The sequence below is a fragment of the Corvus moneduloides genome, unplaced genomic scaffold (assembly GCF_009650955.1).
Source record: "Corvus moneduloides isolate bCorMon1 unplaced genomic scaffold, bCorMon1.pri scaffold_63_arrow_ctg1, whole genome shotgun sequence".
NCBI lineage: Eukaryota > Metazoa > Chordata > Aves > Passeriformes > Corvidae > Corvus > Corvus moneduloides.
In genome coordinates this window covers 243,789-266,320 of record NW_022436935.1, presented here as the reverse complement: position 1 = coordinate 266,320, position 22,532 = coordinate 243,789, and the positions used below count along the sequence as shown (strand labels likewise).

General features: G+C 52.2%; 8 protein-coding genes across 10 annotated transcripts in view; 4 read left to right on the top strand and 4 right to left on the bottom strand.

The window, feature by feature from the left end:
* Positions 1 to 2,238: 2,238 nt before the first annotated feature.
* On the bottom strand, positions 2,239 to 3,415 carry LOC116438953 (feather keratin 3-like). Its single transcript, XM_032097985.1, has 2 exons — positions 3,341 to 3,415; positions 2,239 to 2,991 (listed from the first exon to the last, which is right to left on the bottom strand). Exons 1-2 carry the CDS (start codon positions 3,398 to 3,400, stop codon positions 2,665 to 2,667), a joined length of 387 nt encoding a protein of 128 aa, XP_031953876.1. The 5' UTR covers positions 3,401 to 3,415; the 3' UTR covers positions 2,239 to 2,664.
* On the bottom strand, positions 2,239 to 22,095 carry LOC116438954 (feather keratin 1-like). Of its 2 annotated transcripts, XM_032097987.1 has the most exons (3): positions 22,077 to 22,095; positions 9,043 to 9,353; positions 2,239 to 2,680 (listed from the first exon to the last, which is right to left on the bottom strand). In XM_032097987.1, exons 2-3 carry the CDS (start codon positions 9,330 to 9,332, stop codon positions 2,665 to 2,667), a joined length of 306 nt encoding a protein of 101 aa, XP_031953878.1. In that variant the 5' UTR covers positions 9,333 to 9,353; positions 22,077 to 22,095; the 3' UTR covers positions 2,239 to 2,664. The 2 variants fall into 2 exon arrangements, with proteins under 2 accessions (XP_031953878.1, XP_031953877.1); XM_032097986.1 differs by lacking the exons at positions 2,239 to 2,680; positions 22,077 to 22,095 and adding an exon at positions 11,071 to 11,090 and having other exon boundaries at positions 8,948 to 9,355.
* LOC116438948 (feather keratin 1-like) lies at positions 5,698 to 6,378 on the top strand. The gene has a single exon (XM_032097973.1). The coding sequence runs from the start codon at positions 5,743 to 5,745 to the stop codon at positions 6,046 to 6,048; it is 306 nt and encodes a 101-aa protein (XP_031953864.1). The 5' UTR covers positions 5,698 to 5,742; the 3' UTR covers positions 6,049 to 6,378.
* LOC116438952 (feather keratin 1-like) lies at positions 9,316 to 18,406 on the top strand. 2 transcript variants are annotated; one of them, XM_032097983.1, is made up of 3 exons: positions 9,316 to 9,355; positions 11,071 to 11,108; positions 17,662 to 18,406. In XM_032097983.1, the coding sequence occupies exons 1-3, from the start codon at positions 9,331 to 9,333 to the stop codon at positions 17,986 to 17,988; spliced, it is 390 nt and encodes a 129-aa protein (XP_031953874.1). In that variant the 5' UTR covers positions 9,316 to 9,330; the 3' UTR covers positions 17,989 to 18,406. The 2 variants fall into 2 exon arrangements, with proteins under 2 accessions (XP_031953874.1, XP_031953875.1); XM_032097984.1 differs by lacking the exon at positions 17,662 to 18,406 and adding an exon at positions 11,476 to 12,220.
* Positions 15,213 to 17,279, bottom strand: LOC116439007 (feather keratin 1-like). Its single transcript, XM_032098058.1, has 3 exons — positions 17,274 to 17,279; positions 15,851 to 15,970; positions 15,213 to 15,539 (listed from the first exon to the last, which is right to left on the bottom strand). The coding sequence occupies exons 1-3, from the start codon at positions 17,277 to 17,279 to the stop codon at positions 15,213 to 15,215; spliced, it is 453 nt and encodes a 150-aa protein (XP_031953949.1).
* LOC116438950 (feather keratin 1-like) overlaps positions 17,237 to 22,532 on the top strand; it is a 41,616-nt gene continuing 36,320 nt past the window's right edge. The window contains exon 1 of the mRNA XM_032097981.1: positions 17,237 to 17,294. The gene's annotated coding sequence lies outside the window, so the exon portion shown is untranslated. The remainder of the gene's footprint in view (positions 17,295 to 22,532) is intronic.
* Positions 17,278 to 22,532, top strand: part of LOC116438956 (feather keratin Cos1-2-like) — a 24,004-nt gene continuing 18,749 nt past the window's right edge. Inside the window, exon 1 of the mRNA XM_032097990.1 lies at positions 17,278 to 17,294. The gene's annotated coding sequence lies outside the window, so the exon portion shown is untranslated. The remainder of the gene's footprint in view (positions 17,295 to 22,532) is intronic.
* On the bottom strand, positions 21,350 to 21,782 carry LOC116438958 (feather keratin 1-like). The gene has a single exon (XM_032097994.1). It carries the CDS (start codon positions 21,732 to 21,734, stop codon positions 21,429 to 21,431), a length of 306 nt encoding a protein of 101 aa, XP_031953885.1. The 5' UTR covers positions 21,735 to 21,782; the 3' UTR covers positions 21,350 to 21,428.

Sequence of the window (22,532 nt, the reverse complement as noted above, 5' to 3'; positions counted from 1 at the left end):
CCCTCCCTCAGCCCTTCCTCATAATACAATTTATTTCGGCTGGAATGGAGTTGATTCCCTCAGTAATTTCCCAGTAGCTGTCACAGTGCTGTGCTTTGACTTTAGTATGGGAATGAGAGGAAAGATGTGTGCTAATGCCTTTACAAACAGTTTGATGGGTGTTAAGGTCTTTGAAATGGGTCTTCATGTCTCTGCAGACTTTGGGCAGCAGGTTCATTACCGGGCCCGGACAGCTTGGCTCCGGAAACAGGCGAGGGTCTGCACGAGGCTGAACCTCTGAGCTTTGGGGTAAAACAGTAGGTTCAAGGGGGGATCTGTGGTAGGCGGCTCGGGAAGGCTGTACCTGCCTGGTGCCTCAGCCGACCGGGAAAGGAAGAGGGCAACGTGCGGCCGGGAGTTGGGATAAAAGGGAGGCCGTGCCCTCAGAAACCTCGAGAGAGAAAAGCCCGCGGGCGTGTGCCCCAGTGGCCTCTCTCCCTTTATTCGAATAAAGTTCAAGGACTTCTCTGTCTCCTTTTTGGACATAAACCTCTGGCGTTTGTGATTTTCCTGACAGGAACATTGGTAATGTTGTCCACAAAAATTGCGTTCATTACCTGGTGTGTAACCAGCCAATAATTACACACTTGAGGGAGACATTGATTATTTATTTCAGAGTTGCACAAGCCTGGATGCTCGGTGGAATTCCACAGAACAAGCACACCAAACATCAGAACTTTTTATACGTTTTAGCAAACAAAGTAATTAGTGTTCATTGGCTACACATAACATAGTTCTCTTACTAATTAGCATTCTATCTTCCATTGGTTAATGATTCTCTCGTTTCTCATGCTAATTAGTCCACATGCTCAGTCTTTCTCTTCCTTTGGGTCAGGGGGTTTCTTGGGTCAGTGGTCCGTGCATTGGTGGCCATGATCTGCCCCTGCCAGAATTACCTTTTACTGACTTGGAGCTGATTTCAACACAATTGCGGAGTTGGCTTTGTTGGTTTCTTCCTTACTTTGGGAGTTCTGCCAGATGTCCTTGAAGGCCGTAAATTCTGCATTCCTTGTGCCCGCTATCAGTGGTTCGTCCTCCTTCACAAGCTTTGTTAACCTCTCCCTAGGTATGAGATCAGTGAAGCCTGTCCAACTCTAAACCTTAGCAAGGCAATTCTAGGAACAAGTGGTCTTTCTAACACCTGGATGTCACAGCTTGCTGGCTGCTCTCTGTTTCACAGACTGAATCTCTCTTTTTGTCGATTAGGCTTGAAAGTATACAAAGATCACACATCAAAGAACATCATTTCTTAAGAAAATTTTATATACTCCACATTTTGCAATAATAACACAGTGATGGTTTGGGTGCTCAGTTGTGTTTATCCTGTGTCTGGGGCTGTTTTAGCCCCCCGGTGCACCAGAAGCCAGAGCAGGAGATCAAGAGGCTGCAGCCTCAGCAGAAGCTGCACCTCTGTAAGCTCCGGATGTCCCCCTGCACTGACTTGGAGAAGGAACTCAGCAAGGTGTTAGAAGACCCTGGACCAAAACTTGAACCAAGAGGTGTGTGTGAGCACATGTGGGGGGCAGGTGCCCAAGTCACAGGGACATCATTGCCTGGGGATTTCTTTGCACCAGCTTGAGCTCACCTGAAAGTTGCCTAATTTAATTCCAGCAGGTGATTGAAAACTTACTAGTGCTCTCTGGTAGCAGCAAGAGCAGAATCATCTTAAGGTACAAGAGATAGTGTACCTTAGAATCATAACTGTACATCAGGAGAACAGTGTAGGCTTCTCTTGAGTGGAAATATAAACAAAAGATTTTTTCAAGCACAGAGAAGCTTGTCTCTTCCTGTCCTGTCTGCAAAAAATATGTAAAAAACTGTTTCCAGAAGCCTAAGATGGACTAGATCTGTCAAAGGATTGTGTCTTCCTGCACACATGATCTGCAGTGGTGCTTTACTCATTTGCGAAGGCTGAAAAGGGCTCAGTACACTCTTCCATCCTTCCCTCTGGGAATAGTGAAGGCTCTCCATGTGCCCCATGCACCCCTAACCTTCCCAAACACCCTTCCTCCTGACTCTGTGTGTCTGGAGTGTCCAAGAGGCAGGGACCCTGCATGGAGAGTTAACAATCATCATGTGAACAATCCCTGCACGAACATCCCTGAAATACCCTCCCAAAACCACCCCTGGTCAACACTGCTCTGCTTGGGCATCTTGGGATCATATCTGTAGGGGAAAGGATGACACAGAGATGTGGGCTTGGATGCAGAAGAACTTTAATGTGTCAAAAGAGATAAACAGGTCAATCCAAAAGAGGAATCCAGTGCAGGAAGCACCAGGAGCAGATGAGTTTGTGTCCCATGTCTGTGGCAGGGATCCCAGCAGAGATCTGCCTGATCCAGAGAGGGAGCAGGGCCAGCAGCTCCTCCCCAGGCTGGCTGAGTGCGGCTCACAGCCCAGGGGAGCACAAGGCAACAAGGACACAGGAGGGAAAGGAGAGAGTGGCAGAGGGCACAGGCAGGGATGGGCCGTGCTTCCCGAGAGCCCAGGCTGGCCCTGTCCTTCTGCAAGGCATGGGCTGGGCTGGCTCAGTCCCTCAGGAAGCAACAAGCCGATGCTGTGTCCCCGGGGCGGTTCCACCCTCTGCATCCCTGGCTTCCTTCCCCAGGGCCATCGCCAGCAGCTTTAGCAGGGGAGGCCCCTCATGCCACAGAGGCCACTGCCCAAGCCTGAGAGGCCAAAGCCCCCGGAGCTGATGGGCACTCCCTGAGAGCTGAGGATGCTGCCAACAGCAGCCGAGGTGGAGGATCCCACCACGGTGTTCTGTGGGAAGGAGCTGAGGATGGGGCCAGGCAGGGTCACCACCACAGGAGAGGGTTCGATGACGACGGTGGAGTCCTGGCACTGCCGGACACAGCACTCATTGCAGCTGTTGGCCAGCGGGGTGGGGCCGCAGGGCTGGCAGGGCCGGCACGGGGTGTAGCAGGACATGTCTTGGGGCTGCAGGTGCACCTGGCAGAGAGGACAGAGAGGACCAGAGTACAAGGAGTGTGTAAGGATCAACCTGTCACTCCACAATGGGGGACAAAAGGCATGAACAGGAGACAAGCCCTGGGGGCTGTATAGAGAGACCCACAGGCTTCTCCTTTTCCTCAGAAGAGCCCTGCCAAGAGCTACCAAGGAAGATCCCTGCCTGGCCCATAGCTCTGGAAGCACCTCAGACAAGCCACAGCTTTCCCCATGTCGCACCTTCTGCCCCCTTCCCATTCCCATGGCAAGAATCTATATAGGACAAAAAAGCATGCATGGCTGAGAAATCCCATGGGAGGAGGAGAAGGATGAGAAAAAGCTTCAGACTCACCTTGTTCTCAAGGAGATGGAGGCGAGACGAATGGATGAGAGAGTGAGGAGAAAGGCCCATTTTTATACTTCTCCTGCACTGCCCCAGGCCCACAGTCACTGCACAAGGACAGTAATTTTCCTACAGACTCACCTCAAAGCAAAACATTCTGCCCAATGGCACAGGTTGTAGTTTGGATTCCATCTATGTTGCCATTTCATTTCCTCATTTCTGACATTCCCACTAAATTATGGAGGCTTCTATCATGTAGTGGAATGACAAGTCCAAGGATTTCTTGTGCAGGAACACATCGGTATGGGCAGGAATCAAGGCTCAAGTTGACCCATGTGGAGTTCTGTACTTCCTCACTGCCTGAGGGATGTGTTGGCTCTGGGACAGCACCTTCTCTTCCCCCTCTCTTCACTCCATGATGCACTTTGGCTGCACTCTTTGCACCGTGACGTAGAGGACACAGAAAATCCTGCCACACATTGTCAATTCTGAGAACACCCTGAGCTGTGGCAGTGCTGCCGAGCAGGTCAGGCTGAGGACAATGGCCTTTGGGCTGCCTGGAGCTGTGGGTCTGGGCACAGCCCAGTGCTTGAAGATGGTTTTCCAGGGCTAGGATGGAGCTGCCCTTGCTGAAGGGGAATTCAGCCCTGCCTGGGACAAAGCCTGCAGACATCACACCTTCCTGGCTTGGCCTCACACCAAAATTAGAGCCTGACTCACCATGGGTCAGGAGAGTCTCTCTTTGGAAATTTGCCTACTGAAGGCATTCCCTTTCCCTCCTGGGTAGCGTCCCAGCTGCCTCCATGTCTGCAGGGCAGGGAAGTGCATCAGTCCTTGGTGTAGTTTGAAAGCCGGATTTGCATCCAGGGTGCTTCTGCTGCGCACATGTCCTTGAGCACTTCATGTTGGATTTCGTAGTGATTTTTTCTATCACCTTTCCAGATATCGAGGCAAGTCTGACTGGCCTGTTATTCCCTGACTCCTCTTTCATGCCCCTCTTGAAGACAAGACACTCACTGGCTTTCTTCCAGTTCTCAGGTGCATTCCATGGTTGCTGTGACTTTCAAAGGGAGTTGAGAAAGGCTTTGTACTGGAACCAGTGAACACATAACATCAATTCACAGACACTCATTTCAGACCAGTGTATTTGAATGTTCCCCCATCGGATTCTGTTCTGCTTGAGGAAGTCTTTTCTGTTCTAGATGTTCCAAGGAGCATCAGGAGCCTCAATTCCTGACAGCAATTCCTGATGGTAAAAACCAAGGACAGGAACCTTTGAGGATCTCCACCTTTCCTGTATCCCCTGCCCTCAGGGAAGCTGCCCTGTTGAATACTGGGGCTGCCTTTGGCCAAGGCTCCCTTTACTGATGACCTGTCTGGAGAAGACCTTCTTATTGCCCCTCCTTTGCCTGTTTCAACTCCAGGTGGGCTTTGGCTTTCCTAACGCCTGGCAAACATCCCCTCCAGAGCAAAGGGCATCAAGAGGAAGAGAGATGAAACATTGGCATGGCCTGGCTGCTTAGAGATGCTGCAGCTTGTGACCCTTGAAGAGAGCAGAGAGAGAGGGAAAAGACAGAAGCAAGTGAAATGTCCATAAAAAGCGCAGTATTTGGATGCTCTCTAACATGCGGTGCAAGACAGGGCCTCTTCCTGCAAGGGATATTGCAAAGAGTTGCTTTTCACTGCCCAAGACCAACATTCCCTGCCTTCGTGGGACCCTTCCAGCACTTGGGTGATGTGCCCCCACTGACATGACTCTGCCTGGGATATCCTTTGGCTTCTCATCACAGAACATGAAAGGATCCTGCAATGCAGGGCAGGAATGTCAGAAATGAGGAAATGAAATGGCAGCGTAGATGGAAACAAAGGTGAATCACTACCACTGTGTGGGGTATTTTCCTTTGAAGATGAGTCTGTTGAAAAATTACTGCCCTTGTGCAGGACTGTGGGCCTGGGGCAATGCAAGAGCTGTATAAAAGCAGGGTCTTCTCCGCACTCTCACATTCACTCCACTCACCTCCATCTCCTTGGAACAAGGCGAGTTTGAAGCCCATTCTTCATTTTCTCCTTCTTCTCTGCGATTTCTCTACACATACCTGTGACTTTGTCCCATGCGGGATCTTGGAGATGCTTTTTGTGAGGGGAGGAAAGGAGGGGGAGGTGTGTGACTGCTGGGTCTTAGCAGAAGTATTGCCCCAGCTTTGGGCTGGTTGGGGATGTCCCTGGGCTTGAGCTCTTGGTGGGGTTTGTGTGAGGGGAAGAGCCCATGTGCCTCCACAAACAGCCTCCAGCTCTTATTCCCAGCTCATGCCTTTGCTCCCTCATGGTGTGATGACAATTGGATCCTTACGCACTCCTTGTACTCTGGTCCTCTCTGCTCTCTCTGCCAGGTGCACCTGCAGCCCCAAGACATGTCCTGCTACACCCCGTGCCGGCCCTGCCAGCCCTGCGGCCCCACCCCGCTGGCCAACAGCTGCAATGAGCCCTGTGTCCGGCAGTGCCAGGACTCCACCGTCATCATCGAACCCTCTCCTGTGGTGGTGACCCTGCCTGGCCCCATCCTCAGCTCCTTCCCACAGAACACCGTGGTGGGATCCTCCACCTCGGCTGCTGTTGGCAGCATCCTCAGCTCTCAGGGAGTGCCCATCAGCTCCGGGGGCTTTGGCCTCTCAGGCTTGGGCAGTGGCCTCTGTGGCATGAGGGGCCTCCCCTGCTAAAGCTGCTGGCGATGGCCCTGGGGAAGGAAGCCAGGGATGCAGAGGGTGGAACCGCCCCGGGGACACAGCATCGGCTTGTTGCTTCCTGAGGGACTGAGCCAGCCCAGCCCATGCCTTGCAGAAGGACAGGGCCAGCCTGGGCTCTCGGGAAGCACGGCCCATCCCTGCCTGTGCCCTCTGCCACTCTCTCCTTTCCCTCCTGCGTCCTTGTTGCCTTGTGCTCCCCTGGGCTGTGAGCTGCACTCAGCCATCCTGGGGAGGAGCTGCTGGCCCTGCTCCCTCTCTGGATCAGGCAGATCTCTGCTGGGATCTCTGCCACAGACATGTGATGGAGATTCTTAGGTGACCCTGGTGCTGTCTGCACTGAGGCTTCCACTCAGAGTGACCTTGTTTGTTCTCTTTTGACTCATTAAATTTCTGTTGCATCCCAGCCCATGCCTCTGTGTCATCCTTTCCCTGTTATTGGTCTCCCAAGATTCCCAGGGAGAGAAGTGTTGCTCTGGAATGGTTCTGTGAGACAGATTCAGGAGAAGGTGTCTCAGTGCCTTTTAGGACAGGAGAGTTAAATGTGCTTTATCACAGTATTGCTGCTTTCTAACCTTCTCCATGTGTCTGTGTTACGACCCACTGCAGAAGGTGGGGGGTAACGCAGGTTCTTGCTAATACATCCCTTGAGATTGATTAGAGAGAACCAATACTGAATGCTCCGTGTTTGTAAGTTCACACATGGAGGGTTTATTGTAGAACAATGTGATTGCACAGGAAGACACGTCTGTAGCCATTTTGGTTATTATTCTCTATAGCAACACAACAACATGAAAGCACTGCAAGATGAAAATGCAACCACATCACCCAGGGACGTGCACAAGGCAAAATAAAGGAAGAGAGATAAAGGGCAAGCTTGTGAAGATCTCTGCAACCATAGGCCCTGTGATGAGACTTGGTTGCTGCGCAGTCTTGGTCAAAGTGGTTGCAGACTGGACCTGTCAGGTTGTGGGGGAAGTCTCAAAGAAGTGGTGCGGAAAAGTCCCTGGGAAAATCCACAGAACACAAAATCTATTGGGTTTCTATTGGGTTTATATTCACTCTGTTTCAGATATGCCCAGGTTCCTCCCCTGGAGCGGGGAGCTTCACAGTGCATCATGTAATGTTCAGGAGCCCTTGACACTTCTAAGACAACACAGCTCCCCATCACACCCAGCTCAGTTGCATTGCTTTTGGCCCAATATGGCTCATCAGCAGAGGTGAACAGTCAGGCCACACACGAGTGTCCTGGTGCTTCCCCTGCGGGAGGAGATGGACCCCCACAACCCAGTGGTCTGTGCAAGGGAGGGCAACTTAGAGTGACAGGAGGCACCAGCATCCACCTCCTATCTTGTTTGAAGCCCATCATTCACCCTCTGTCTTATTAGATCAGAGGTTGGCCATCCAAAGCTCACCTCCCCCAGTTCACCAAAGCACCCTGGTCTCCACAAATGGGGGAATGTTTTGAGTCATTATCCCTTAAGAGTTCAGTGTCTCACAGGTGGATAGAATGAACCAAACCTCTCCACTGACCCTGTCTACTCCAAGAATATTATCTCTCTGACCAAACCATTCTTGTCTTCATGCTCAGCAGTGCCTCTGCCTAAGTCAAATGGTCTGATCTCCTCCCAGCCACCCTGCAGTGAACTTGCGCCTCTTGGTCCTGGTGGTTCTTGCATTGCAGCCTGTGCCCAACACGGGGGATGGCAGCAGGCGAGTGCTGAGCAGAGCAGCATCATTGCTCCCACCCTTCTCCTGGTTCCACTCCTGCTCACACAGCCCAAGATGCTGGTGACAGCCCTCAGTGTCTGTGATCATCAGTGACACAGACAATGGCATTGGGTACACCCTCGTAGCACTTTCAGATGTGGTTTATTTGCCATAGGGGTATTCGGCCAAGGTGATGATCTTGGAGGTCTTTTCCAACCTTAATGATTTGTGACTCTCAGCAATGACACGAAGCTGAGGGGAGCAACAGCTACACTAGAGGGGAGGGTTTAAATCCAGAGGGATCTTGACAGACTTGAGGAATGGTCCCATGTGGAACATGGGAACTTCAACAAAGCCAAGTGCAAGGTCCTGCCACTGCTTTGGGCAATCCTGGAAATCAATAGGGACTGTGGGGTGCATGGATGGAGAGCTGCCCCGCAGAGTAGGGCTGCAAAAATGGTCACACAGATGCATCACCCCTGCTCTGAAGGGCAGCTGAAGCAGTTGAGGTTTTTCAGTCAGGAAAAGAGCAGGGTCTGGGGGACCTTATTGCAGCCTTTCAGTACATCAAGGGGTGGTGTAAGGAAGTTGGAGACAGACATTATATCAAGTGATTGGACAAGGGGCAGGAGTTATAAACTGGAATAGGCTAGCTGGAGCTGAGGTACCCATGCCCATGGCAGGAGGTTTGGACGAGATGATCTTTAACAATCTCTTCCAATCAAACCCATTCTATGATCCCATGATAACATGGGTCTGTGAGAAGGCAGACCATGGCACTGTGTCCTTCCCTTTCAGAAACCTTTCAGATCCGTGTGATCTCCTGGAGTCTGAAGGGAATCCAGTACCTCTGTCTGGTTAGTAACATATTCACTGCTGAGTACTTATGTCACAGTGTTGAGCTGAGAAAGGAAAAGAAAAAGAAGTGCAAACAAAGTGAATGTTTGTCCCTGGAATGTGTGGGGAAGCTCTATCCTTACCCAAAAAGGCAGAGAAACTGAGAACCGAGAGAGTCACTCAGTGCACACTGAGCACAGCCAATGCCAGCCTGTGTTGACAGCCAGTGCAAAACCAGTCCAACAACCCCCTCCCAGAAACACCCCAGGGCAGCCTCTCTGCCTTGGGAGAGGGTCTGCAGGGCAAAGGATGACACAAAGGCATGGGCTGGGATGCAGCAGAATTTAATGAGTCAAAAGAGGGAAAAGAAGGGGATCGAGGTGGAGGCTCCCGTGCAGGGAGCAGCTTTAGCAGGGGAAGCACCTCGTGCCACAGAGGCCACTGCCCAAGCCTGAGAGGCCAGAGCCCCCGGAGCTGATGGGCACTCCCTGAGAGCTGAGGATGCTGCCAACAGCAGCCGAGGTGGAGGATCCCACGGCGGTGTTCTGTGGGAAGGAGCTGAGGATGGGCCCAGGCAGCGTCACCACGACTGGGGAGGGCTGGATGGCCACGGTGGAGTCCTGGCACTGCCGGACACAGGGCTCATTGCAGCTGTTGGCCAGCGGGGTGGGGCCGCAGGGCTGGCAGGGCCGGCACGGGTTGTAGCAGGACATGTCTTGGGGCTGCAGGTACACCTGGCAGAGAGGACAGAGAGGAGCAGAGTACAAGGAGTGGGTGTGAAGCAGCCTTTCAGCCCACCATGAGGATGACCCTGTTTCTCTCAGTGCCAAAGACTCCCCAAATCATGACAAAGTCCATGGAGATCCCCACCTGACCAGTAGCTCAGGAGACACCTCAGCCAAGCCCCAGTGTCTGTCTCTGCCACACCTTCTGCCTCCTTTCCTCACCCATGGCAAGGAGCCCCAGTGCTCAGCTGAACACAAGTAATGTGCTTAGAAATGCATTTGGAGGAGGACAAGGAGGAGGAGAAATGCTCCAGACTCACCTTATTCCCAAGGAGCTGGAGACAGGAAGAGTGGATGAGAGAGTGAGGAGAAGGAGCTGCTTTTATATTGCTCCTGAACTGCCCCAGGCCCACAGTCACTGCACAGGGGCAACAATTTTCCTACAGACTCATCTCCCAAGCACAATATCCTCCCTAATGCCACAGGGCATGTTTTGGTTTCCATCAACGCTGCCTTTTCATTTCCTCCTTTCTGACATCCCCACTAGGTCATGGGGATCCCTTTCATGTTAAAGGATGAGAAGCCCAAGGATTTGACTTGCAGGAACACATGAGGAATGGTTGGACTCAATGATCTTGGAGGTCCTTGCCAATCCTCATGATTCTCTGAGTCAATAATTCCCTGATCATTGGCAGGAATCAAGTCTCAAGCAGAGCCCTGTGCCATTGGGCTTCTCAATATCCGGGGGAGGTGTTGGGTGTCTGGACCATTCCTTGTTCCTCCCTCTCTCTCCTCACCTGTGATGTCCTTTGGCTGCACAATGTGGAGCCTGACCTGGGTGACACACAAGCACAGGCCACTTTTCCAATACGTGCTGTCAGTGCTGAGAACACGTGTGACATGTGAGAGAGCTGCCAAGCACCCTTTTCCCAGTGGCTGGATGGAGCTGCCCTTGCTGAAGGGGAATTCAGCCCTGCCTGGAACAAAGCCTGCAGACATCCCACCCTCCTGCCTTGGCCTCCCACCAAAAGGCTGACACACGGCCAACCCAATATTAGAGTGTGACTTGTCACTGGTAGGGAGAGTCTCTCCCTGGAAATTTGCCTACTGAAGGCATTCCCTTGTCCTGCCTTGGGCCTTGGCTTTGGTGAACCCAACCCTGGAATACTCAGACAGCCCAGCTAATGTTCTGCATCAGCAAAGGGCATCAGGACGAAGGGAGAGGAAAGCATTTCCGTGGAGAAGCAGTGGCCAGTGGGCATTGGAGTGAGGTGAGAGCGGGGAGAGAGCAGCAGGCAGGACGTGGTGCCAGGAGAGGAGGCTCTGGATGCTCTGCTGCTCTGTGCGGGGCAGAGCAGAGCTGGGCCTGTCCCCGCAGAAGCAGCTGCCAACAGTGGCAAGGCACTGCCCCCAGCCAACATCCCCTGCGTGCACGGGACCCTCTGGCACGGGGGGCACATCCTGTGCCTGCATGGACACGCTCTGACCCCGGGTATCCTCAGGCCTCGCATGGCACACGTGAAAGGAGCTGCAACACAGAGCAAGCACGTGAGAAATGAGGAAATGAAATGGCAGTGTTTATGGAAATCAAACCACAACGTGTGGCGTTAGGGAGGATATTTTTCTTTGGAGGTGAATGTGTTGGAAAATTACTGCCCTTGTGCAGTGCCTGTGGGCCTGGGGCGGTGCAGGAGCAGTATAAAAGGGGCACCTTCTCCTCGCTCTCTCATCCACTCCTCTCACCTCCATCTCCTTGGGATCAAGGTGAGTCTGAAGCCCTTTCTTTTCTTGCTCCTTTGAGCTTTCTGATCCCCTTCTTTGCTTTAATCCCATGTGGGCTCTTGAGAACTGCTTGTCATGGGAGAGGGAAGGGGCAGAAGTTGTGCATGGAGAGAGGCTGGGTTTTGGCTGAAGTTTCTCCTGAGTTGTGGCCCAGGTGTGGAAGTGTCTGGGCTTGGTCGCTCTTTGGGAGATTTTTGGGGCCTTGAGCAAAGAGTGAGGCTGTTGGGCCTGTCTGAGCAGCCTCCTGTGGTCTTCTCCTTCTCTTTGCTTTTCTTCATCATGGTGTGCCAACAGACTGCTCTGACATAGCCCTTCCTTGTACTCTGCTCCTCAATGTCCTGTCTGCCAGGTGCACCTGCAGCCCCAAGATATGTCCTGCTACACCCCGTGCCGGCCCTGCCAGCCCTGCGGCCCCACCCCGCTGGCCAACAGCTGCAATGAGCCCTGTGTCCGGCAGTGCCAGGACTCCACCGTTGTCATCGAACCCTCTCCTGTGGTGGTGACCCTGCCTGGCCCCATCCTCAGCTCCTTCCCACAGAACACCGTGGTGGGATCCTCCACCTCGGCTGCTGTTGGCAGCATCCTCAGCTCTCAGGGAGTGCCCATCAGCTCCGGGGGCTTTGGCCTCTCAGGCTTGGGCAGTGGCCTCTGTGGCATGAGGGGCCTCCCCTGCTAAAGCTGCTGGCGATGGCCCTGGGGAAGGAAGCCAGGGATGCAGAGGGTGGAACCGCCCTGGGGACGCAGCATTGGCTTGTTGCTTCCTGAGGGACTGAGCCAGCCCAGCCCATGCCTTGCAGAAGGACAGGGCCAGCCTGGGCTCTCGGGAAGCACGGCCCATCCCTGCCTGTGCCCTCTGCCACTCTCTCCTTTCCCTCCTGTGTCCTTGTTGCCTTGTGTTCCCCTGGGCTGTGAGCAGTACTCAGCCATCCTGGGTAGGAGCTGCTGGCTCCACCGCCTGTGTGGGCACCTGCTTGGAAAGCACCCCTTGGAAAACAATGGACTGTTGTTTGCCCCTGGTGCTCTCTGCATTGGCATCTCAGCTTGGATTGACCTAATTTTCCTGTTTAGACTCATTAAAGTTCTTGTGCATTGCAGCCCATGTCTTTCTCTCATTTATTCCCCTGAAGATCCTCTCCCAACATGCCCAGAAAGAGAGATGTTGCTCAGGGCTGGTTGTGGGAGGGCCTTGTGGCGGGATGATTTTGCACAGGGTGTTAAGAAAGGCTCAATTTAAATATTCTTAGTCATGCAATGGGTAACTCTGTTTTTTAATTTTTTCTACTGACTTGGGGCTGGAGAGCATGGCTGGATGCTCTTCAATGATCATAACGACAAGAGAGATGATTTTTGGTCTCCCCATAAGCTTTCTCTTCCCTACACTCAGCAAGCCCTGGGCCTTCAGCATCTCCTCTCCAGCCAAGTGCTCCAACCTCCTCACTGTCCTGGCCACCTTACACCAAACTCGCTGCACTTGGTCCAGGTGGTTCTTGCATTGCAGCCTGTGCCCAACACCGGGGATGGCAGCAGGCGAGTGCTGAGCAGCACGACATCGTCGCTCCCACCCTTCTCCTGGTTCCACTCCTGCTCACACAGCCCAGGAGGGTGGTGACAGCCCTCAGTGTCAGGGAGAGCAAGAGTGAGAGAGAGAGAGAGAGAGAGAGAGCTGTACAGACTTTTTGGTTGAAATAGATTTAAGAACGAAAGGGCCAAAAAGAGAAAACCCAGGAAAGGCGACATTTAAGGAAGTTGGAGACACATTATATCAAGGCCTGCAGTGATTGGAGACGGAGCAAGATATTCAATGTGAAATAGGGTAGATGTAGAAGGCACAAAAGATAGAAATTTATGATGATGAGTGTGGTGAGGCACTGGAAAATATTACTTATAGAATGATGTGGTGCTCCATCCTGGGAAGGATCCAAGGTCAGGCTTAAAGGACTTTTGATTAACCGAATGTAGTGACAGATATCCCTGTCCATGGAAAGGGGTTGGACTAGATGACCTTTACTGGATTCTTCCAGCTCCTGAAGAATGTGTAATATGTCAAGATTATCTCAATTCAGGATCATCTCTGATGTCAGCTAGTTCTGGTTCCAGCCAGGACAGGGTCAATTTTTGCAGCAGCCAGGAGAGGGCACGGCCAGGACTTGGAGGTATTTCTATACCACTTCAGATCATTGCTGGGGCCGGGAGAGGGAAGGGAGTCTCTTCAGGAAGGAAGGGCTCTCTTGGGGTCAGGGCAGTTGTGGCTGCAGTTGGGTTGGGAGCTCCACGGTCACATTTTGGCATGTGATTCACTCTCTCTCTTGTACACTTTTGTTATTAATATTGCTGTGATTTTAGTTCATTTTCTTATCTCATTGCTGCTTCCAGTAAAGTGTACCGATCTCAGCCTGTGATCTTTGCTTTTTGTGCTTCCAATTCTCCTCTCCTGCCCTCCACAGTGGAGAAGGAAGGGAAGGGAACAGAGCAGCACGTGGTTGGATTTGGAGCACTAAAGTGGAGAATACCACTGTTAAACCAGGACAAAGATCTTTCTCTACTTGCCAGCCTAATCAGCAAGAAAGGGGATCTAATGATTGGAACAGGCAGTGGCTGCCTCCCCTAGTCAAGGACATCTGGGAACTAACAAGGCTTAAAGATGTAGCTGTCCTGGTTTGGCCCAGGTAAGCAGGAGGGGGCATGGGCAAGACTCATGTGAATTGAAACCAGCCCATGTTGGTACCTGGATGAGGTGGAGGGGGGAGAGGGAGAGGGACCCTCTGGCTTCCAGGAAGAAGGGTGTTCCTTCCATTGGGAAAAAGCCTGGGGGATGAAACCATCTGGACTTGTTTAACTTTCCTGTAGATATTTTCTTTGTCTTACACCTTTTGTTTTTAATATTGTGGCAGTTACTGTTAGTTTTCTTATCTCATTGCTGTTTCCAGTAAATTGTTCTTATCTCAACCCGTGACCTTTGACTTTTGTGCTTCCAACTGGAGGGGAAGGGGAAGGGAGTGTTGGCCTGGCGTTTTTTTTAGCGGGACTACTAAATTGGAGAATACCATTCCTAAAACACAACAGTAGTAAATCAAGATGTTGTGTGCCAGTGGAGCAGATTGCAGTTAGCATGTCTTCCTCCCAGACATCTTGTATGGAACTCAGTAACCAACCCCAATAGAGGGGCTGCACTTGGAAAGCTTCTACCTCTGAACTTCTGGGTACAAATAATGGCATGAAGAGTCTGGTGGGTATGCTTGATTTGGGGAATTCCACCGAGAACCCAGGCTTGTGCAACTCTGACATAAATAATCAGGTTCTCTTTGGAGTGTGTGATTATTGAGTTATTGCACAGTGGGCAACAAATCTGATTTTGTGGGCAACACTATCAAACCCATTCTGTGATTCCATGGTAACAGGAGTCTGTGTGAAGGCAGCCCACTGCTCTGTGTCCCTCATTTTGGGAATCCTGTGGTTAGGATGGGATCTCCTGGAGTCTGAGGGAAGCTGGTGCCTCCATCTTGTCAGTGCCACATTGAGTGCTGAGTCTTTGTGTCAACTGTTCAGCTTAAAGAGGAAAGGGAAAAGAGGTGCATGGCTGTCCCTGGACTATGTAGGGAAATTTTATTCCGTTCTAGGGTTATTCTATTCCATTCTATTCTATTCTATTCTATTCTATTCTATTCTATGCCATTCTAATCTATTCTATGCAGCACTGCCAAGAAGGACTTGGGAGTGCCTGTGGGATGATAGGCTTGCCACGAACCAGAACTGTGCTCTGGCAGCCCAGAAAGCCAACTGTGTCCAGGCCTACATCAAAACCATCTTGGGCAGCTGAACAAGGGAGGGATTCAGGGGAACTGAGAACCCAGAGAGTCACTCAGTGCACACTGAGCACAGCCAATGCCAGCCTGTGTTGACAGCCAGTGCAAAACCAGCCCAACAACCCCCTCCCAGAAACACCCCAGGGCAGCCTCTCTGCCTTGGGAGAGGGTCTGCAGGGCAAAGGATGACACAAAGGCATGTGCTGGGATGCAGCAGAATTTAATGAGTCAAAAGAGGGAAAAGAGGGGGATCGAGGTGGAGGCTCCCGTGCAGGGAGCAGCTTTAGCAGGGGAAGCACCTCGTGCCACAGAGGCCACTGCCCAAGCCTGAGAGGCCAAAGCCCCCGGAGCTGATGGGCACTCCCTGAGAGCTGAGGATGCTGCCAACAGCAGCCGAGGTGGAGGATCCCACGGCGGTGTTCTGTGGGAAGGAGCTGAGGATGGGCCCAGGCAGCGTCACCACGACTGGGGAGGGCTGGATGGCCACGGTGGAGTCCTGGCACTGCCGGACACAGGGCTCATTGCAGCTGTTGGCCAGCGGGGTGGGGCCGCAGGGCTGGCAGGGCCGGCACGGGGTGTAGCAGGACATGTCTTGGGGCTGCAGGTGCACCTGGCAGAGAGGACGCAGAGGAGCAGAGTACAAGGAGTGGGTGTGAAGCAGCCTTTCAGCCCACCATGAGGATGACCCTGTTTCTCTCAGTGCCAAAGACTCCCCAAATCATGACAAAGTCTATGGAGATCCCCACCTGACCAGTAGCTCAGGAGACACCTCAGCCAAGCCCCAGTGTCTGTCTCTGCCACACCTTCTGCCTCCTTCCCTCACCCATGGCAAGGAGCCCCAGTGCTCAGCTGAACACAAGTAATGTGCTTAGAAATGCATTTGGAGGAGGACAAGGAGGAGGAGAAATGCTCCAGACTCACCTTATTCCCAAGGAGCTGAAGACAGGAAGAGTGGATGAGAGAGTGAGGAGAAGGAGCTGCTTTTATATTGCTCCTGAACTGCCCCAGGCCCACAGTCACTGCACAGGGGCAACAATTTTCCTACAGACTCATCTCCCAAGCACAATATCCTCCCTAATGCCACAGGGCATGTTTTGGTTTCCATCAACGCTGCCTTTTCATTTCCTCCTTTCTGACATCCCCACTAGGTCATGGGGATCCCTTTCATGTTAAAGGATGAGAAGCCCAAGGATTTGACTTGCAGGAACACATGAGGAATGGTTGGACTCAATGATCTTGGAGGTCCTTGCCAATCCTCATGATTCTCTGAGTCAATAATTCCCTGATCATTGGCAGGAATCAAGTCTCAAGCAGAGCCCTGTGCCATTGGGCTTCTCAATATCCGGGGGGAGGTGTTGGGTGTCTGGACCATTCCTTGTTCCTCCCTCTCTCTCCTCACCTGTGATGTCCTTTGGCTGCACAATGTGGAGCCTGACCTGGATGACACACAAGCACAGGCCACTTTTCCAATACGTGCTGTCAGTGCTGAGAACACGTGTGACATGTGAGAGAGCTGCCAAGCACCCTTTTCCCAGTGCCTGGATGGAGCTGCCCTTGCTGAAGGGGAATTCAGCCCTGCCTGGAACAAAGCCTGCAGACATCCCACCCTCCTGCCTTGGCCTCCCACCAAAAGGCTGACACACGGCCAACCCAATATTAGAGCGTGACTTTTCACTGGTAGGGAGAGTCTCTCCCTGGAAATTTGCCTACTGAAGGCATTCCCTTGTCCTGCCTTGGGCCTTGGCTTTGGTGAACCCAACCCTGGAATACTCAGACAGCCCAGCTAATGTTCTGCATCAGCAAGGGGCATCAGGACGAAGGGAGAGGAAAGCATTTCCGTGGAGAAGCAGTGGCCAGTGGGCATTGGAGTGAGGGGAGAGCGGGGAGAGAGCAGCAGGCAGGACGTGGTGCCAGGAGAGGAGGCTCTGGATGCTCTGCTGCTCTGTGCGGGGCAGAGCAGAGCTGGGCCTGTCCCCGCAGAAGCAGCTGCCAACAGTGGCAAGGCACTGCCCCCAGCCAACATCCCCTGCGTGCACGGGACCCTCTGGCACGGGGGCACATCCTGTGCCTGCATGGACACGCTCTGACCCCGGGTATCCTCAGGCCTCACATGGCACACGTGAAAGGAGCTGCAACACAGAGCAAGCACGTGAGAAATGAGGAAATGAAATGGCAGTGTTTATGGAAATCAAACCACAACGTGTGGCATTAGGGAGGATATTTTTCTTTGGAGGTGAATGTGTTGGAAAATTACTGCCCTTGTGCAGTGCCTGTGGGCCTGGGGCGGTGCAGGAGCAGTATAAAAGGGGCACCTTCTCCTCGCTCTGTCATCCACTCCTCTCACCTCCATCTCCTTGGGATCAAGGTGAGTCTGAAGCCCTTTCTTTTCTTGCTCCTTTGAGCTTTCTGATCCCCTTCTTTGCTTTAATCCCATGTGGGCTCTTGAGAACCGCTTGTCATGGGAGAGGGAAGGGGCAGAAGTTGTGCATGGAGAGAGGTTGGGTTTTGGCTGAAGTTTCTCCTGAGTTCTGGCCCAGGTGTGGAAGTGTCTGGGCTTGGTCGCTCTTTGGGAGGTTTTTGAGGCCTTGAGCAAAGAGTGAGGCTGTTGGGCCTGTCTGAGCAGCCTCCTGTGGTCTTCTCCTTCTCTTTGCTTTTCTTCATCATGGTGTGCCAACAGACTGCTCTGACATAGCCCTTCCTTGTACTCTGCTCCTCAATGTCCTGTCTGCCAGGTGCACCTGCAGCCCCAAGACATGTCCTGCTACACCCCGTGCCGGCCCTGCCAGCCCTGCGGCCCCACCCCGCTGGCCAACAGCTGCAATGAGCCCTGTGTCCGGCAGTGCCAGGACTCCACCGTTGTCATCGAACCCTCTCCTGTGGTGGTGACCCTGCCTGGCCCCATCCTCAGCTCCTTCCCACAGAACACCGTGGTGGGATCCTCCACCTCGGCTGCTGTTGGCAGCATCCTCAGCTCTCAGGGAGTGCCCATCAGCTCCGGGGGCTTTGGCCTCTCAGGCTTGGGCAGTGGCCTCTGTGGCATGAGGGGCCTCCCCTGCTAAAGCTGCTGGCGATGGCCCTGGGGAAGGAAGCCAGGGATGCAGAGGGTGGAACCGCCCTGGGGACACAGCATCGGCTTGTTGCTTCCTGAGGGACTGAGCCAGCCCAGCCCATGCCTTGCAGAAGGACAGGGCCAGCCTGGGCTCTCTGGAAGCACGGCCCATCCCTGCCTGTGCCCTCTGCCACTCTCTCCTTTCCCTCCTGTGTCCTTGTTGCCTTGTGCTCCCCTGGGCTGTGAGCCGCACTCAGCCAGCCTGGGGAGGAGCTGCTGGCTCCACCGCCTGTGTGGGCACCTGCTTGGAAAGCACCCCTTGGAAAACAATGGACTGTTGTTTGCCCCTGGTGCTCTCTGCATTGGCATCTCAGCTTGGATTGACCTAATTTTCCTGTTTAGACTCATTAAAGTTCTTGTGCATTGCAGCCCATGTCTTTCTCTCATTTATTCCCCTGAAGATCCTCTCCCAACATGCCCAGAAAGAGAGATGTTGCTCAGGGCTGGTTGTGGGAGGGCCTTGTGGCGGGATGATTTTGCACAGGGTGTTAAGAAAGGCTCAATTTAAATATTCTTAGTCATGCAATGGGTAACTCTGTTTTTTAATTTTCTCTACTGACTTGGGGCTGGAGAGCATGGCTGGATGCTCTTCAATGATCATAATGACAAGAGAGATGATTTTTGGTCTCCCCATAAGCTTTCTCTTCCCTACACTCAGCAAGCCCTGGGCCTTCAGTGTCTCCTCTCCAGCCAAGTGCTCCAACCTCCTCACTGTCCTGGCCACCTTACACCAAACTCGCTGCACTTGGTCCAGGTGGTTCTTGCATTGCAGCCTGTGCCCAACACCGGGGATGGCAGCAGGCGAGTGCTGAGCAGCACGACATCGTCGCTCCCACCCTTCTCCTGGTTCCACTCCTGCTCACACAGCCCAGGAGGGTGGTGACAGCCCTCAGTGTCAGGGAGAGCAAGAGTGAGAGAGAGAGAGAGAGAGCTGTACAGACTTTTTGGTTGAAATAGATTTAAGAACGAAAGGGCCAAAAAGAGAAAACCCAGGAAAGGCGACATTTAAGGAAGTTGGAGACACATTATATCAAGGCCTGCAGTGATTGGAGACGGAGCAAGATATTCAATGTGAAATAGGGTAGATGTAGAAGGCACAAAAGATAGAAATTTATGATGATGAGTGTGGTGAGGCACTGGAAAATATTACTTATAGAATGATGTGGTGCCCCATCCTGGGAAGGATCCAAGGTCAGGCTTAAAGGACTTTTGATTAAGCTAATGTAGTGACAGATATTCCTGTCCACGGAAAGGGGTTGGACTAGATGACCTTTACTGGATTCTTCCAGCTCCTGAAGAATGTGTAATATGTCAAGATTATCTCAATTCAGGATCATCTCTGATGTCAGCTAGTTCTGGTTCCAGCCAGGACAGGGTCAATTTTTGCAGCAGCCAGGAGAGGGCACGGCCAGGACTTGGAGGTATTTCTATACCACTTCAGATCATTGCTGGGGCCGGGAGAGGGAAGGGAGTCTCTTCAGGAAGGAAGGGCTCTCTTGGGGTCAGGGCAGTTGTGGCTGCAGTTGGGTTGGGAGCTCCACGGTCACATTTTGGCATGTGATTCACTCTCTCTCTTGTACACTTTTGTTATTAATATTCCTGTGATTATAGTTCATTTTCTTATCTCATTGCTGCTTCCAGTAAAGTGTACCTATCTCAGCCTGTGATCTTCTCTTTTTGTGCCTCCAATTCTCCTCTCCTGCCCTCCACAGTGGAGAAGGAAGGGAAGGGAACAGAGCAGCACGTGGTTGGATTTGGAGCACTAAAGTGGAGAATACCACTGTTAAACCAGGACAAAGATCTTTCTCTACTTGCCAGCCTAATCAGCAAGAAAGGGGATCTAATGATTGGAACAGGCAGTGGCTGCCTCCCCTAGTCAAGGACATCTGGGAACTAACAAGGCTTAAAGATGTAGCTGTCCTGGTTTGGCCCAGGTAAGCAGGAGGGGGCATGGGCAAGACTCATGTGAATTGAAACCAGCCCATGTTGGTACCTGGATGAGGTGGAGGGGGGAGAGGGAGAGGGACCCTCTGGCTTCCAGGAAGAAGGGTGTTCCTTCCATTGGGAAAAAGCCTGGGGGATGAAACCATCTGGACTTGTTTAACTTTCCTGTAAATATTTTCTTTGTCTTACACCTTTTGTTTTTAATATTGTGGCAGTTACTGTTAGTTTTCTTATCTCATTGCTGTTTCCAGTAAATTGTTCTTATCTCAACCCGTGACCTTTGACTTTTGTGCTTCCAACTGGAGGGGAAGGGGAAGTGAGTGTTGGCCTGGCGTTTTTTTTAGCGGGACTACTAAATTGGAGAATACCATTCCTAAAACACAACAGTAGTAAATCAAGATGTTGTGTGCCAGTGGAGCAGATTGCAGTTAGCATGTCTTCCTCCCAGACATCTTGTATGGAACTCAGTAACCAACCCCAATAGAGGGGCTGCACTTGGAAAGCTTCTACCTCTGAACTTCTGGGTACAAATAATGGCATGAAGAGTCTGGTGGGTATGCTTGATTTGGGGAATTCCACCGAGAACCCAGGCTTGTGCAACTCTGACATAAATAATCAGGTTCTCTTTGGAGTGTGTGATTATTGAGTTATTGCACAGTGGGCAACAAATCTGATTTTGTGGGCAACACTATCAAACCCATTCTGTGATTCCATGGTAACAGGAGTCTGTGTGAAGGCAGCCCACTGCTCTGTGTCCCTCATTTTGGGAATCCTGTGGTTAGGATGGGATCTCCTGGAGTCTGAGGGAAGCTGGTGCCTCCATCTTGTCAGTGCCACATTGAGTGCTGAGTCTTTGTGTCAACTGTTCAGCTTAAAGAGGAAAGGGAAAAGAGGTGCATGGCTGTCCCTGGACTATGTAGGGAAATTTTATTCCGTTCTAGGGTTATTCTATTCCATTCTATTCTATTCTATTCTATTCTATTCTATTCTATTCTATTCTATTCTATGCCATTCTAATCCATTCCATTCCATTCCATTCCATTCTATGCAGCACTGCCAAGAAGGACTTGGGGGTGCCTGTGGAATGATAGGCTTGTCACAAACCAGAACTGTGCTCTGGCAGCCCAGAAAGCCAACTGTGTCCAGGCCTACATCAAAACCATCTTGGGCAGCTGAACAAGGGAGGGAATTCAGGGAAACTGAGAACCCACAGGGTCACTCAGTGCACACTGAGCACAGCCAATGCCAGCCTGTGTTGACAACCAGTGCAAAACCAGCCCAACAACCCCCTCCCAGAAACACCCCAGGGCAGCCTCTCTGCCTTGGGAGAGGGTCTGCAGGGCAAAGGATGACACAAAGGCATGGGCTGGGATGCAGCAGAATTTAATGAGTCAAAAGAGGGAAAAGAGGGGAATCCAGGTGGAGGCTCCAGTGCAGGGAGCAGCGTTAGCAGGGGAAGCACCTCGTGCCACAGAGGCCACTGCCCAAGCCTGAGAGGCCAAAGCCCCCAGAGCTGATGGGCACTCCCTGAGAGCTGAGGATGCTGCCAACAGCAGCCGAGGTGGAGGATCCCACGGCGGTGTTCTGTGGGAAGGAGCTGAGGATGGGCCCGGGCAGCGTCACCACGACTGCGGAGGGCTGGATGGCCACAGTGGAGTCCTGGCACTGCCGGACACAGGGCTCATTGCAGCTGTTGGCCAGCGGGGTGGGGCCGCAGGGCTGGCAGGGCCGGCACGGGGTGTAGCAGGACATGTCTTGGGGCTGCAGGTGCACCTGGAACAGAGAGCAGAGAATCAATTCATGAGAGGTATTTGAAGTGCCACCTTTCACCTCAAAATGAGGTAGATCCTTTCTCTCAGCTCAGTGAGCTCCACCAAGAGCCATGGAGCACCCCAGCTAGCCCATAGCTCAGGAAACATCTTATTCTTTATCCATCCTTTCTCCATGATATACTGTCCCTCTCCCATGGTAAGCAGCCTCAAGACCCAGTACTGGGTTTGGAGATGTGAGAAGAGGTCCCAGAAGAGGATAATGTGGAAGGAGTAGAAGGACAAGGAAAATAAGAAGGAGGATAAGAACCGGCTCCAAGCTCACCTTGTTCCCAGTGAGATGGAGAAGAGAGAAGTGGATGAGAGAGTGGTGAGAAGGGCCCTTTTTATACTGCTCCAGTGCTGCCCCCAGCCCACAGTCACTGCATAAAGACAGCAATTTTCCAACACACTCATCTCTGAAGCAAAATATATGACCTACTGCCCCAGGTTGTGTTTTAGTTTCCATCAACAGTGCCATTTCATTTCCTCATTTCTGACTCACCCTCTAAGTAACAGAGGCACCTTTCATGTACCTGGATGAGGAACCTGATGATTTCCTGCTCAGGTACTCATCAGTACAGGCAGAAGATGTGCTCCACCCACTGGAGGTGTCTGTGCAGCCTGAGGTCTGGGGAAATCTGGTGGGTCTGTTTTCAGCACCCTGTGCAGGACAATGTGCACATCTTCTCACCAAAGCACCTCTTGGACACCTAAAGGCCCCTGTGCCAGACTCTGGACC

Excerpts from the sequence above, each read along its gene's own strand:
- LOC116438953 (XM_032097985.1), bottom strand. The coding sequence starts at position 3,400 with ATGGGCCTTTCTCCTCACTCTCTCATCCATTCGTCTCGCCTCCATCTC. Across the intron at positions 2,992-3,340 it reads TCCATCTCCTTGAGAACAAG|GTGCACCTGCAGCCCCAAGA; the intron begins GTGAGTCTGAAG and ends CCTCTCTGCCAG.
- LOC116438948 (XM_032097973.1), top strand. The coding sequence starts at position 5,743 with ATGTCCTGCTACACCCCGTGCCGGCCCTGCCAGCCCTGCGGCCCCACC.
- LOC116438952 (XM_032097983.1), top strand. The coding sequence starts at position 9,331 with ATGTCTTGGGGCTGCAGGTACACCT. Across the intron at positions 9,356-11,070 it reads TTGGGGCTGCAGGTACACCT|TCATCCACTCCTCTCACCTC; the intron begins GGCAGAGAGGAC and ends CTCCTCGCTCTC. Across the intron at positions 11,109-17,661 it reads TCCATCTCCTTGGGATCAAG|GTGCACCTGCAGCCCCAAGA; the intron begins GTGAGTCTGAAG and ends CCTGTCTGCCAG.
- LOC116439007 (XM_032098058.1), bottom strand. Across the intron at positions 15,540-15,850 it reads TTCAGCTCCTTGGGAATAAG|GTGCACCTGCAGCCCCAAGA; the intron begins GTGAGTCTGGAG and ends CCTCTCTGCCAG.
- LOC116438958 (XM_032097994.1), bottom strand. The coding sequence starts at position 21,734 with ATGTCCTGCTACACCCCGTGCCGGCCCTGCCAGCCCTGCGGCCCCACC.